This window comes from Schistocerca nitens, chromosome 10 (assembly GCF_023898315.1).
Source record: "Schistocerca nitens isolate TAMUIC-IGC-003100 chromosome 10, iqSchNite1.1, whole genome shotgun sequence".
NCBI classification, from domain to species: Eukaryota; Metazoa; Arthropoda; class Insecta; order Orthoptera; family Acrididae; genus Schistocerca; species Schistocerca nitens.
The window spans coordinates 73,709,446-73,725,601 of record NC_064623.1 but is presented as its reverse complement, the minus strand read 5'-3'; the positions used below and the strand labels follow the sequence as shown (position 1 = coordinate 73,725,601).

Here is a 16,156-nt window from a genome sequence, read left to right as displayed (position 1 = left end):
GCTACGAACAACACACACACCCATGTCCGAGGCAGGACTCGAACCTCCAGCGGGAGGGGCCGCTCAGTCAGTGGCTCAAATGGTCGCGCGGTTCCAGACTGAAGCGCCTAGAACCGTTCAGCCACAACGGCCGGCGCTCAGTCAGTGACATGGCGCCTCTAACTGTGGTTCTTCTTAGTCGGCGGAGTGTCTTGTTGAAATGAGTGTCTCTCCTCTGACTCCAGTCAGTTGTGAGGTGAAGAGTATTACACGGTTTATTCTTCGAAACAGGGTTTCTTCTTCCAGTGGAAACACGCCCTTCACATTTTAAACGAAATCAGTGGGAGTGGTACTAATGCGTCAAAATGGTATAGTGAGTTTAAACCTGGTGGAACGAGTCTTCATGATGAACGTAAGAGAGGGTTTCATTCAAACATGACCGATGAGACGGTGAACAAGGCTGAAGAAATGATCCTCGGGGACCATCGATTGGACTAGGTGAAAACAATGTTTCCAGATGTATCCAGATTTCATCTCGTGGAATTATTATTGAAACGTTTGGTTTCCAATAACTGTTTGCGAGGTGGGTATCAAAAGAACTCACAAACACAAAGTCAAAGGAACAGCATCTTCATCTGAATTTCTTGAACACTTTCAACTGCAAGATGAACCACTAATTGATTCTGCTATGACTGTAACAAAACGTGGGTGGCTGCTGCAACCGGACACTGAAAAACAATCAGTACAGTGGCGACATCTCTCCACGACAACAGTGAAAAATTCAGAACAGTCGTTTCGGCCCAAAAATTCATGGCCTCTATCTTTGAGATCGTAAATGGAGTCTCCTCATTCTGTATTGGCCCTAACAGTTAATGCTGTGCAGTGCTATGAAACCTCTAAGGGCGATATAGAGAACAAGGAGGGTTAATCTGAACGAAGCGAATGGCACTTTGTTGCATGACAGTGTGTGTCTCCACGCAGCCAAAGCCACAAAACACCTCTTGCATTTATTCAGTTGTGATATCATTAATCACCCTGCTCATAGACCTCATTCGGTCCTTCAGAGTTTCATCTATTCGCCTCTCTGAAATTGTCTATAAGTGAATAAAGGTTTTCTGTCGACGATTAAGATCCACAATCCTGTCAAAAAATGACCGAATGAGAATAAGGGAGTCTTGTCTTGCTAAGCTATCAGAAAACTAACCCCTTGGCTAACCAAGTGTGCTGAGAACGAAGATGAATACTCGAACAATAGTGTTTGTTGTACGTCTGTGGGTCTGTAAATTTTCCATAGATATATTCCCTTTCCGATTTTAAAACAACTGGGTACTGAATTGCAAAGATATGAATGATTCAATGGCGTCCACTGCAGTTAGTGTTCGTATCTGTGCCAGAGCTAATACTTCATTTGCAGTGTCATCGTTTCCATAATGATATACAGGGTGTTCGAAAAGTCTTTCCCTGATTACATAAATTGATGACTCAGGCTAGAAGTAAGATACAAATATGAAACTTGTGTCGAATTGTTTACAACTATCAAAGTTTTTTTTCTGTTTTAGGTTCGCAGTACGTAAGTAGTGGATGAGGTGCAGTGCTCAAGAAGTCATGTTAACCAATTAGGAGAAGGCACAGTGTGTCCTGTGGTACCATGAGACACGATCACTAACCACAGTGCAGAGACACTTCCAGACAACATTTGGAACGAATCCACCTGATGTCAAGAGCATTAAAGCCTGGTATGAGAGGTTCAAGAACACAGGATCGGTTGCTGACCTTCCGAGGTCTGGTCGACCAAGAACCTCAGCAGACAGGGTGGAAGCTGTAAGGCAGTCTTTTCTGCGAAGTCCGAAAAAATCGGTGCGCAGAGCCTCACGTGAATTACAGATGCCAAAAAGCTCTCTCCATGACATTTTACACAAACGTTTATTGTTTCGTGCATACAAAGTGCAAATCGTTCAGGCCTTGTTGCCCAATGAAATTACACGTCGATATGACTTTGCGGTCGAAATACTATCACGTATTGAGGACGATGATGGTTATCTCAGACAAATTGCCTTTTCCGACGAAGCGACCTTTTTTGTCAGTGGAGTAGTGAATCGCCATAATGTGCGCATTTGTGGTTCACAACCCCCTGGCGAGGTCACGGAGTGCACCAGAGGCAGTCCAAAGGTGAATGTTTGGTGCGCGCTATTGCACGATCGAATTATCGGGCCATTCTTCTTCGCTGAGGCTACCATCACATCTGCAGTGTATCTGTACATGTTGCAACTGTATGCTGTTCCTCAGCTGCTTCAGTATCACCCCGATGTCTTGTTTCAGCAAGACGGTGCACCGCCTCATTGGGGTTTGAACGTCCGTGTCTATCTCGATATGACCTTTCCTGGGCGATGGTTTGGTCATGGTGGGCCAACGGTTTGGCCTCCACGCTCTCCTGACATAACCACATTAGACTTATTTTTATGGAGTTACGTCAAGGACAAGGTCTACCGAACACGTATACCAGATCTTGAAACCATGCGGCAACGGATAACCACACTCGTTGAATCGATCCCTCCAATGATGTTGGCTAATGTGTGGACGGAAATTGAATATCGCCTAGATGTGCTAGTGCTACCAAGGGTGCTCATGTGGAAGTTTACTGATGTGTGAAAAAAACTTTGATAGTTTGTAAACAATTAGACACCAGTTTCATATTTGTATCTTACTTCTAGCCTGAGTTATCAATTTATCTAATCTGGGAAAGACTTTTCGGACACCCTGTATAATAAACGATGTTCTAATTGACTGGAATCTGAGGGCTGGGTTGGCCAACCTGCGTGTAGTGAGTTTTCTGCACTCTAAAAAGGCTAAATCTGTGTCACTGTGACCGAAAGATTTTGCAGTGGTTAAACTGCTTTAAAACACGATGAGAATCGACATGTTGAAAAGAGTGTTAGAGTAGGCAATCTACTTGGAGATTGGACAGCAAGGTAGACACAGCTGAGAGAATTATTCGTGATGCTCGTCATGCCAAAATTGACAATACTGTGCATGGGTTTCACATTGGCCATCAAACTCTTAAGCTATCAGAAAGTTTTTGCTCGTTGTGTACCACAGCAGCTGCTAGGCAAACGCAAAGAGGAGCATTTGGAAGTGTCGAAAACACATTTAAGGTGTGTTCAAGGTAAAGGAGAACACATTCTCAGTCACATATTAAATTTTGACGAGGTGGGATCCATTAGCACGAACCACAGAGAAACTGGCAGAGCGTGTAGTGGGAACATCGTCTACAGAAAAGAAAGCCCAAAAATTTGCAGGAAAGCAGGCGATCACAGTATTTTTGAATATGAAAGTCCAGCAGGTGATTCACTACTCTCTAATGATGAAGCAATGAACGGTGACAGTAACTGTGGACTATTGTGAAATCTCTAACTGAAAATGTGAGTGATGAGCTCGTAGAAGGCAGCCCCGAAATGTGTGATTATGCTTCACGGCTGTCAACTTAATCATTATTATTGTTGCATTAACTTTAAAGATACAACCTAAAAACCTACGTGTGAGGCAAATATGACGAGAAAGCCGCATTCTCTTTTATTTTTTCTTCCATAAAGTCTCTACTTCGCCTTGGAACTCAGAGACAACTGTACACAGGGTGTAAACGATTATAGTTTACAACGTAACCTAGTTGTGTAGAGTAAGTCGAATAGTTGAGTAGAGGAAGTCGAGACGAACAATTCTGTACAAGAAACATCGAGTTGGGAAACAGCCACAGACGGGTACACAAGACTACCTGAGTTACAGCCCACGAGCGTCGCGTGAGATTTTCATGTTCTCTTCTCCAGCTCTTTACACGCAAACTATTAATGCTGCAGAAAAATGTATACGACCTTTTTTTGTAGGAAATTTAACGAATTTAACGTAGTTAAATTTTGTAGTGAAAACGTTTTCGCTAGAGGCCACGATTTTTCACTTATTATAGAAAAGCATAGAAAAATGCCCTTCAAAGCTTTTGCATAGTACATCACACATGATTATCAATATTGAACTAGTAATAGATTTCTGTTTCATTTTATTTTCATATACATCTGTGTGTAAAGTTTATATTTTAAGTACAGTAAAACGTAATTGTAAAATTTCATATTCGTTTCACGGTCGTCTGTTAAAGGCTGCGTCATGCCTGTACACAATTAGAATTTCTCTTTCTCAAGTAACTGATGACTGATACTATTCTAGAACTCTTGACCCCTTCTTTCTTTTCACGTATAAAGTTAAGACGATATTCCAGCATCTTTATGTAGTTGTCGCTATTGCTGATACAAAGCTTCTAATTTAGTATGCTGTTTCTCAGCTCCCGTGTCGGGATTCGCTATTTATATAAATAAATCTTCATTTCCCGCACAGTGGGTACGGCACTTTGATGCGTAGGATAATGTGACGTAGACACCAACAAACTGTAAAAGAAAACTATTAATATTGGTTTGACGGATGACTGTTACTTGCCAGTTATTTAATGCGAGTAATTCCCTTGCTGGTAAAGCAATCTACTGTACTCTAAATTTTAATTTCGAGCTGCTGGAGCACCCACTGTACAGTCGTATGGCATCTCCAAGTGATGTTCACCTTTTTAGTCTGACAGAGAAGGACGAGAATGAATCCAAGTTTTTGTTGGAGAATAAGACTGTTGAGGCGGTGCAGGAGTGGATGTGGACAAGGGCAGAGAGCTTCTTGAAGGACGGAATTAGGATACTTGTCAAAAAATGGACCAAGTGTATAGACGTTGAAGGGCATTGTGTAGAATAATGATGTTATTGGCAGTGTTGTTTTACCTACTGAGCCGTGATTTATTTTCAAAGAATATTCTTAAGAATTTATTTCATTTACTAGCGATTCATCAAGAACATTAACACATTTAATCACACTATGTAAGCATGGAAGTAGTTGCCAGGGAGTAATTGATGAAATCATAACCAAATTCCTTTTAACAAATAGGAATTTTATTCACTTTAGTAATGCCTAAAAGCATTTTTTAAAAGAAACAGATTTAAAATTATAATCAAAAAGCATCCTCTAAATATCAAAGTTACAATTTATTCACAGGCAGAAAGAAAGAAGTTTCGACTGTATGAGTTTTCGGGCAGAGAACCTTGCCGCTCCCTTTTGACACGGCCATAGTTACGACCGCTCATAACAGCCTCTCAAAGACTACACTGGTGCAAACCTGCAACACACCAGATTACTTTAAACTAAAAGTTTCAACAATTTACACAAGTACACAAACTATGCTCCACCGTAGGAGGGATAGAAATGGTACAAAACACGAAAAATTAAAATATTAAATTTGCCACTGAAGGTGCAACTTGACTTTAACTTCTAAGAAAAGTCTTACGGTGAAAGGGTGGCAACTTTATATAGTAAAATGATCATTTAAATAAAAGCCCATAAAATGCAATCCTATATAAAATTCTACAAGGTTGGCCAAGCAATAGTTAAGATGGTGTACGGTACACAGATACTGCCTCTCAAGATCATAGGTAATAATGTCAAAGTTTCCAAAGATCAAAACATATTTCAGGTATTAGGCCGTTACACTCCAAGCATTAAATTCGCTAACACACCAAATCCGACAAACATGACAGAGGGAGCTACTAACGTACGGTAGATTGATCGGGAGATTACCGAACAACCCGAACCGCAGGTTGCTCTAACCCGCCCGTACTCCACAAGGGAATAACGGACCACCCAATTTATAAACAACCACCTTCCCGCGGGTGGGCAAACGGAGAAGAATGGTGGGACGACCCCAAAGCAAAACGGCTGGTGACCTCAGCAAGAAAACAAGTAGAATTTCACAAGGGTAAATCAAACAACATATCACCAATCACCTAATAAACTGCGATTTCTCAAGAAGACCTGGCGCAGCACCCCCAAATCGCTCACCAGAACCATCCGCTGCCAGCCGCTTCAACGTACGCAGGAAGGCGCGCCGATCTCCCGTCTCACGGCGTCGCAGCTCGCACCGGCCAGCCCGATGTCGTGGGTTGACTCCTGTTGCTCTCGTGTCGACCGCGAAGCCACTACCCCTCGCTATACGCCGCGGCCCACTGGACTCACGTGGCGACCTCACATGTGCCGACGCTCAAGACGGACAAGTCATCTTATGTCTCGGTGCGCGACCGACCAACCGATCGATCCAACCGCCAATCCATTACCTGAGCAAACTCGAGCAGACTGGCGGCCTAACGCGCAGACTCAGATGCAGGGCGACTGCTTCACACTACGCGCTGCGGCGCGCTCTTCAAAACAGCAATTTTTACCACGGCTCACCTACAAGAAGTTCCTTTCAGACAACTGCGTTTGTCTGTTGCTGTGGCAAGCACTGTGTAGTTCAGGTGAGGTTGTAATGATTTAATACTATAGATTTCCTCTCTGTGTGGACCAAATTCCAGTCCATTCTTGTCTCAGCAGTGTGCAGCAGTGTTGTTAGTGTAAGAGTGTGATCGAACTACTTGTGGGCTTGCTCTGTGCAGGGGATGGAGGCTCAGGTGGACGCTGGACGGGCGCGCTCCATAGGGCTGTCCAACTTCAACGCGCGCCAGATCAAGCGGGTGTGGCAATCGGCGCGCATCAAACCCGCGAACCTGCAGGTGGAGATGCACGCCTACTTCCAGCAGCGAGAGCTCAGGGCCTTCTGCCGCGCGCTGGACATCACCGTCTGCGCCTGGGGTCCACTGGGCACGCCTCAGATCTACTCTTTCGTCGAGAAGCAGGGCGGCGATGTCAGCAAGTACGTACACCCTGATCTCTCGTTAACTGTGAACTTACACACAGAGCAGGAAAACGCCATGTAAAGGTACAAGGGCACGAGTCGCTCATCGACTTGTAGACCCTATGCAGAGCACCTGATCGGAATTGGTCCCTAATGTCCAACATTTAAACAGGCGGTGGCCTGACTCACAAGTACACCATCGATAGCGGAGGCTGTGAGATGTACGTTCATCAAACACTTGTGACCATCCATTGTGACAAGTTTGCATGTTTGGAAACATTGTCTCTGCAATACTGGACACCCACCAGTGACGCTGTTGATCTCAAAAACACAAATTCTCGTGTGATCTTGGCTGGACTATGACCCGAGCGTCTTCCGTTCATTTTCGAGCCCACATCATGTGACGTCTGCAGTATTCAATGTGTAACACACTGCTCAGGTATCATGTCCGTGCTAATGACATATGCCATATCAAGCCGTAACATTCGGAGCCTGTTCGTTGCAATTTTCAAATCGGAGAAACCTTCCTGTGACTTTTGGCGACTCAGTAAAATGGTCAAGACGTTGCTATGAGAACTCATTGTGGAGCCATTAATACATTAAAGACCCATTATAACATTAGCGTACCATGACATAAGCTAATATTACCCTCTGAAAGTACTCCATCTTCAGGCCACGAGTGGCCTACCAGGACCATCCGACTGCCGTGTCATCCTCAGCTGAGGATGTGGATAGGAGGGGCGTGGGGTCAGCACACCGCTCTTCCGGTCGTTTTGATGGTATTCTTGACCGAAGCCGCTACTATTCGGTCGAGTAGCTCCTCAATTGGCATCACGACGCTGAGTGCAGCCCGAAAAATGGCAACAGCGCATGTCGGCCTGGATGGTCACCCATCCAAGTGCCGACCACGCCCGACAGCGCTTAACTTCGGTGATCTCACGGGAACCGGTGTAACCACTGCGGCAAGGCCGTTGCCGTACCCTCTGAAAGGATTTTGGAATTTTGAGCGCGTGTTTGTCTAATGGATAAGGGTATTGGACTGTAATTTTGAATCTATTGCAATTAATAGAAAAAACTAAACAGGCTTTAATTTTTGGGGTTAATGAAAGTAGTAAACTTCATATACGAATGAAAAATGGAACGGTCGCCAGCCTAATTAGGCACATTAATTTGAAAATATATGTTTAAGAAAATTGAATATTTGTTGTTGAAGTGACTTTCATTAAGATTTCCCTTTGAATAGGACATAGGATACAAACCGACACAGGGCACTCTGAGCTATATGTACCAGCAGTCACCAATTATGCACGTAATAGCAAAAATAAAAAGCAAAATTGCACCAAACTCACACTAATAAGAGCTAATGAGATTGTTGCTTGGATCAGTACTGAAATGTTCCTGCAAGAAGTGCAGAACTGAAATTGGCCAGGAGAGGCTTCTGACAAATAAAGATAAATAATATCATAAATACACTGTTTATATCCCTCTGCTTATATTTGTTTCCTTTAGTAGCAATTATATATATATATATATATATATATATATATATATATATATATCTCTTATGGGACTTAACTGCTAAGGTCATCAGTCCCTAAGCTTACACACTACTTAACCTAAATTATCCTAAGGACAAACACACACACCCATGCCCGAGGGAGGACTCGAACCTCTGCCGGGACTAGCCGCACAGTCCATGACTGCAGCGCCCAAGACCGCTCGGCTAAGCCCGCGTGGCAGCAATTATATTCCAGTTATCTTTCGAATATGAGAAGAATATGGTGGGGACGCATAAACTGATACTGTATTTTCAAAAAAACGTTCATGATAGTAATCAAGGCTAAATTATGTTTCAAATAAGTTTAACTCATATACCATTTTCAGCGCCTGTGAAGCAGGTATTTTAGACAGCAACATTTACACGGGCTGGCACTAAATTTTTGCAAAACGATACTTTGCAATAAACTAACAGTACTTTAGCAAAACTCTAACGAACTCCAACTTTTGCTAATCGTTGCACATTTGACAAACATAAATAAACGACTAGTTCATTTGAAATGGGTTACTCGGTTTCATAAACAATTAGCAGAGGACCCTGCATAGGTTCATGGTCAGGATAGAAGATACGGTCCCAAACACAGATTTATAACATTTGAATTATTATTAAAATCACTCACACAAATTAACTGGTCCATGCTGTGATATATGTCTGTATGCATGAAGTTGGTGGACCATTGGCGAAGTTGTGGTGGCAAGTGACGTGGCGGCTAATTGTAATCACGACTCTTGATGTTTGAATCCTATATAAAATTTCTTCTTGGCGACGGATTTTTAAATTATTAGAGCCATTCCTTATTGCCGAGAGTACCGAGCAACAGGCAAATCCAAATCCGAGGCAAAATTCATTGCGAAGCGGCTTCTAATTGCCTCCCTTGGCACCGTCGATGTGTACCGTGCAACGGCTAGCCACTGACTGCGTACCGTTCACAACAAGGAGGCGCCCAGTTCGACCGCCAAAACCACCTTATAGATCACGCCATGCCACTTCCGTTGAGGAGGGACTTCCCTACCTCTTTTACATTTTACAATACAAGTGCCCTAAGCAAGAACCAGCTTCCAATAAACATTGTTTATCTTATAGACTTGCACATATTATAAAATTTCATTGTTTTAAACAATCATTTATCTTTTTTCATATATATATATATATATATATATATATATATATATATATATTACAAACTTTAAATTTTCTGTCACAAATCAATGAATAAAGTTACATACACTACTGGCCATTAAAATTACTACACCACGAAGATGACGTGTTACAGACGCGAAAATTAACCGACAGGAACAAGATGATGTGATATGCAAATGATTAGCTTTTCAGAGCATTCGCACAAGGTTGGCGCCGGTGGTGACACCTACAACGTGCTGACCTGAGGCAAGTTCCCAACCGATTTCTCGTACACAAACAGAAGTTGACCGGCGTTGCCTGGTGAAACGTTGTTGTGATACCTCGTGTAAGGAGGAGAAATGCGTACCATCACGTTTCCGTCTTAGGTAAAGGTCGGATTGTAGCCTAGCGCGTTTGCGGTTGGTCGTATCGCAACATTGCTGCTCGCGTTGGTCGAGATCCAATGACTGTTAGCAGAATACGGAATCGGTGGGTTCAGGAGGGTAATACGGAACGCCGTGCTGGATCCCAACGGCCTTGTATCATTAGCAGTCGAGATGACAGGCATGTTATCTGCATGGCTGTAACGGATCGTGCAGCCCCGTCTCGATCCCTGAGTCAACAGATGGGGACGTTTCCAAGACAACAACCATCTGCACGAACAGTTCGACGACGTTTGCAGCAGCATGGACTATCTCAGCTCGGAGACCATGGCTGCGGTTTCCCTTGACGCTGCATCACAGGCAGGAGCGCCTGCGATGGTGTACTCAACGACGAACCTGGGTGCACGAATGGCAAAACGTAATTTTTTCGGATGAATCCAAGTTCTGTTTTCAGCATCATGATGGTCGCATCCTTTTTTGGCGACATCGCGGTGAACGCACATTGGAAGCGTGTATTCGTCATGCCATACTGGCGTATCACCCGGCGTGATGGTATGGGGTGCCATTGGTTACACGTCTCGGTCACCTTCGCATTGACGGCACTTTGAAAAGTGGACGTCACGTTTCAGATGTGTTACGACCCGTGGCTCTACCCTTCATTCGATCCCTGCCAAACCGTACATTTGAGCAGGATAATGCACGACCACATGTTGCAGGTCCTGTACGGGCCTTTCTGGATACAGAAAATGTTCGACTGCTGCCCTGGCCAGCACGTTCTCCAGATCTCTCACCAATTGAAAACGTCTGGTCAATGGTGGCCGAGCAACTGGCTCCTCACAATACGCCAGTGGTGGGTGTTGAAGCTGCATGGGCAGCTGTACCTGTACACGCCATCCAAGCTCAATGCCCATGGCGTATCAAGGCCGTTATTACGGCCAGAGGTGGTTGGTTGTTCTGGGTACCGATTTCTCAGGATCTATGCACCCAAATTGCGTGAAAATGTAATCACATGTCAGTTGTAGTATAATATATTTGTCCAATGTGTACCCGTTTATCATCTGCATTTCTTCTTGGTGTAGCAATTTTAATGGCTAGTAGTGTAATAAAAACCTACTTCTAATCGATATAAGTGTTGCACCACGAGATGCTAAAACCATATATCGTAGTATGATTCATATCAGACACCTAATCATTCTTGGCTGCGCAGCACCAATCATCAACACTCACCTTAGAATGGAATGAGATGGACCTCTTGTTGGTTGGAGGATTCGTACAGCCCTCTATGCATCTCCACTAGGCTCAACGTAAAGACAACTGCCCATGAGATTCCAGTGTCTGCATGAAAAATATTCTTTACTGCGTTCTGCTTTGCTAGTGTAAGAATTCGTGGTTTCCCTACAAAAAAACATCTCAGCCGCCAATCAACTCTGCAGTGCTCTGTGCACTACTAAATGAACAGCTTTCTAGAAAATCAAAGAAGCGTTATAAAAATAATAGCACAAAATACGTTTTAGTTCACTGAAATGCGAATTGTACAACAGATAACAAGATACGGACCAAGCCATTTCAAATGAAGATGTTAACTTCGATCTGACAAAATAATTGAAATTGGTCCCTACAGATGAGCTTCTGGAAATGCAAGTCACTACATAAATAGTTTCATGAATGTTTCGCCGAGGATAATAATATCCCTTCTGTATGATAATAGAGTCACATCTGTTATCAGTTTGAAACCCAACTGAGGACTTTCGCAAAAACTGACATATTGTCTCTCCATAGTCGATTTTCTACAACCAATTTTATTACGCATCTACATTTGATATTTCACGGTAGATTATTACTGTGTGTCAGACTGGTTGTTGAACATGGCTTCTTGACTTTCACTGGGGCATGCTCCACCAACTGTGCTAATGCCCCCACTGCTCTCCTACGTTGCAAACTTGACGGACGTCCCCCTGCATACCTCAGACTACTGCCACTGCTGGAAGGTAGGTGAGAGTAGCTGGCGGAAGTGCACCTATGAGGGCAGATCGCGAGACATGCATGCGGCAGACGAGGTCTCAGGACATGGATCAGCACACAGTTTTACTCTGGTAGGAAGTGTAAATAAGCACATACTGCTACAGAGTGAAAATTCGTTTTCCAAACAATCCTCTAGAGCAGGGACAGCCAAGAATTCAGCAAGCAAACACTGCTCTTGCGCGTGTACAGTAGCCCTCTCGCCTGGATGCACTCTTACCCCACCACCATACCACGCCATACTAGCTGAGCGTGACGAGGGAGAAAACTGGGGAACTACGGAAGTGCTGCATTTAAACGGTGACGCAACCGCGCTGCTTACGACTTGATTTCATATTTCTCAACAACATACGCTACATATTTCTCAACAACAATTCGTAGGATAGCGATATGCACATAAACAGATGGCGGTAGTATCGCGTACAAGTATAAAAGGGCAGTGCATTAGCGGAGCTGTCATTTGTAATAGGGTGATTCATGAGAAAAGCTTTCCGACGCGATTAAAGTCGTACCACGGGATTAGTAGACTGTGAACGCGGAATAGCAGTTGGAGCTAGACGAGATCCATCGCGTGAAGAGTGTGACGAGAATACCAAATTTCGAGTGTTACACTACTGGCCATTAAAATTGCTACACCAAGAAGAAATGCAGATGATAAACGGGTATACATTGGACAAATATATTATACTAGCACTGACATGTCGTTACATTTTCACCCAATGTGGGTGCATAGATCCTGAGAGATCAGTTCCCAGAACAACCACATCTGGCAGTAACAACGGCCTTGATACGCCTGGGCATTCAGTCAAACAGAGCTTGGATGGCCTGTACAGGTACAGCTGCCCATGCAGCTTCAACACGATACCACAGTTCATCAAGAGTAGTGACTGGCGTATTGTGACGAGCCAGGTGATCGGCCACCATTGACCGGACGTTTTCAATTGGTGAGAGATCTCGAGAACTTGCTGGCCAGGGCAGCAGTCGAACACTTTCTGTATCCAGAAAGGCCCGTACAGGACCTGCAACATGCAGTCGTGCATTATCCTGCTGAAATGTAGGGTTTTGCAGGGATCGAATGAAGCGTAGAGCCACTGGTCGTAACACATCTGAAATGTAACGTCCACTGTTCAAAGTGCCGTCAATGCGAACAAGAGGTGACCGACACGTGTAACCAATGGCACCCCATACCATCACGCTGGCTGATACGCCAGTATGGCGATGACGAACGCACGCTTCCAATGTGTGTTCACCGCCGTGTCGCCAAACACGGATGCGACCATCATGATGCTGTAAACAGAACCTGGATTCATCCGCAAAAATGACGTTTTGCCATTCGTGCACCTAAGTTCGTGGTCGAGTACACCATTGCAGGCGGTCCTGTCTGTGACGCAGCGTCAATGGTAACTGTAGCCATGGTCTCCGAGCTGATAGTCCATGCTGCTGCAAACGTCGTCGAACTGTTCGTGCAGATGGTTGTTGTCTTGCAAACGTCCCCATCTGTTGACTCAGGGATCGAGACGGGGCTGCACGATCCGTTACAGCCATGCGGGTAAGATGCCTGTAATCTCGACTGCTAGTGATACGAGGCCGTTGGGATCCAGCACGGCGTTCCGTATTACCCTCCTGAACCCACCGTTTCCATATTCTGCTAACAGTCATGGGATGTCGACCAACGCGAGCAGCAATGACGCGATACGATAAACCGCAATCGCGATAGGCTACAATCCGACCTTTATCAAAATGGTTCAAATGGCTCTGAGCTCTATGGGTCATCAGTCCCCTATAACTTAGAACTACTTAAACCTAACCAACCTAAAGACATCACACACATCGATGTTCGAGGCAGGACCGTAGCGGTCGCGCCGTTCCAGACTGCAGCGACTAGAACCGCTCGGCCGTCCTTTATCAAAATCGGAAACATGATGGTACGCATTTCTCCTCCTTACACGAGGCATCACAACGTTTCACCAGGAAACGCCGCTCAACTGTTGTTTCTGTATGAGAAATCGGTTGGAAACTTTGCTCATGTCAGCACGTTGTAGGTGTCGCCACCGGCGCCAACCTTGTGTGAATGCTCTGAGAAGCTAATCATTTGCATATCACATCATCTTCTTCCTGTTGGTTAAATTTCACGTCTGTAACACGTCATCCTCGTGGTGTAGCAGTTTTAATGGCCAATAGTGTATTTCTCACCACCGACAACGCCTTCACTTAACGACCGAGAGCAGCGGCGTTTCTCAGTGTTGTCAGTGCAAATAGACAAGCAAGGCCGCTTGAAATAAACGCAGAAATCACTGTGGGACGAACGACGCACGTATCCCTAACGACACTGCGGTGAAATTTGGTGTTAATGAGCTCTGGCAACAGACAACCGATGCGAGTGCCTATGCTAACAGCACGACATCGCCTGCAGCGCCTCTCCTGGACCCGCGACCGTAACGGTTGGACGCTAGGTGACTGGAAAATCGTGGCTCGGTCAGATGAGTCCCGATTTCAGTTGGCAAGAGCTGATAGCAGGATTCTAGTTGGCGCAGACCTCCGAAGCCATGGACCCAAGTTGTCAACAAAGCACAGTTCAAGCTGGTGGTGGCTCCATAATGGTTAGGACTGTGTTTACATGGAATGGACTGAGTCCTCTGGTCCACCTGAACCGATCATTGACTGGAGATGGTTACGTTACTGGGCCACAATTGTTCGCTGTCGGACTGGAGAACATTTAGACAATCCGAGCGACTGGTTTGGCCACCAAGATCGCTCAACGTGGGACATAATCCAGAGATCAATTCACACACAAAACCTTGCACCGGCGACACTCAGTTATGGACGGCTATAGAGGCGGCGTGGTTCAACATTTCAGCAGCGGAATTCCAACGACTTTTTGAGTCCATGACGTCGAGTTACTGCGCGACACCGGGCAAAATAAGGTACGACACGGTACTAGGAGGTATCCTATGACTCAGTGTAGATCACAAACGAAACAAATTTATAATATTATTTAATTATTGCAGGTGTATGGAAGTCACAACACATTTTTGAGCTGGTGCCAACAGTCGACATCTACGGGTGCATATTAATCTACATGTTAATTCTACAGTTTCAATAAGTGCCTGACGGAGAGTTCATCGGACGATTTTCAAGCTATACCTCTACCGTTCAACTCTCTAACAATGCACAGGGAAAACGAACACTTAAATCCTTCCGACCATCGATTTTCTTATGATTATCATTACTCTGCATGTAGGTGGGCACGAAAAAATATTTACACACTCTGAGGAGAAAATTGATAGTTTGAATTTCGAGAGAAGATCTTACAAAATAAAAAAAAGTTTTATTTTATTGATTGCCTTCCCAATTCACGTATCATATCCCAGTCGCTCTCTCCGCTATAATACCAGGTGCATTCAAGTTCTAAGGCCTCCGATTTTTTTTCTCCAGACTGGAAAGAGATAGAAACATGCGCATTGTTTTAAAATGAGGCCGCGTTCATTGTCAATACGTCCCAGAGATGGCAGCACCGTACGGCAGATGGAATTTTACCGCCAGCGGCGAGAATGAGAACTGTTTTAAATACTTAAAATGGCGACGTTTTCCTTACTTGAACAGCGTGCAATCATTCGTTTTCTGAATTTGCGTGGTGTGAAACCAATTGAAATTCATCGACAGTTGGAGACATGTGGTGATGGAGTTATGGATGTGTCGAAAGTGGGTTTGTGGGTGCGACAGTTTAATGAAGGCAGAACATCGCGTGACAACAAACCGAAACAACCTTGGGCTCGCACAAGCTGGTCTGACGACATGATCGAGAAAGTGGGGAGAATTGTTTTTGGGGATCGCCGAATGACTATTGAACAGATCGCCTCAGAGTTGGCATTTCTGTGGGTTCTGTGCACACAATCCTGCATGACGACCTGAAAATGCGAAAAGTGTCATCCAGGTGGGTGCCACGAATGCTGACAGATGACCACACGGCTGCCCGTGTGGCATGTTGCCGAGCAATGTTGACGCGCAACGACAGCATGAATGGGACTTTCTTTTCGTCGGTTGTGACAATGGATGAGACGTGGATTCCATTTTTCCATCCAGAAACAAAGCTCCAGGCAGCTCAATGGAAGCACACAGATTCACCACCACCAAAAAAAATTCGGGTCACCGCCAGTGCTGAAAAAATGATGGTGTCCATGTTCTGGGACAGCGAGGGCGTAATCCTTACCCATTGCGTTCCAAAGGGCACTACGGTAACAGGTGCATCCTACGAAAATGTTTTGAAGAAAAAATTCCCTCCTGCACTGCAACAAAAACGTCCAGGAATGGCTGCGCGTGTGCTGTTTCACCGAGACAACGCACCCGCACATC

At 44.7% G+C, this 16,156-nt stretch overlaps 1 protein-coding gene and 1 pseudogene across 3 annotated transcripts in view; one reads left to right on the top strand and one right to left on the bottom strand.

Annotated features, from left to right (window-relative positions):
* LOC126210624 (1,5-anhydro-D-fructose reductase-like) overlaps positions 1-16,156 on the top strand; it is a 111,361-nt gene that overhangs the window by 75,904 nt on the left and 19,301 nt on the right. For all 3 annotated transcript variants that reach the window (XM_049939917.1, XM_049939916.1, XM_049939918.1), the window contains one exon: positions 6,486-6,742. In XM_049939917.1, the coding sequence (XP_049795874.1) occupies positions 6,486-6,742 (257 nt within the window). The remainder of the gene's footprint in view (positions 1-6,485; positions 6,743-16,156) is intronic.
* Positions 7,583-7,700, bottom strand: LOC126210944 (5S ribosomal RNA; annotated as a pseudogene).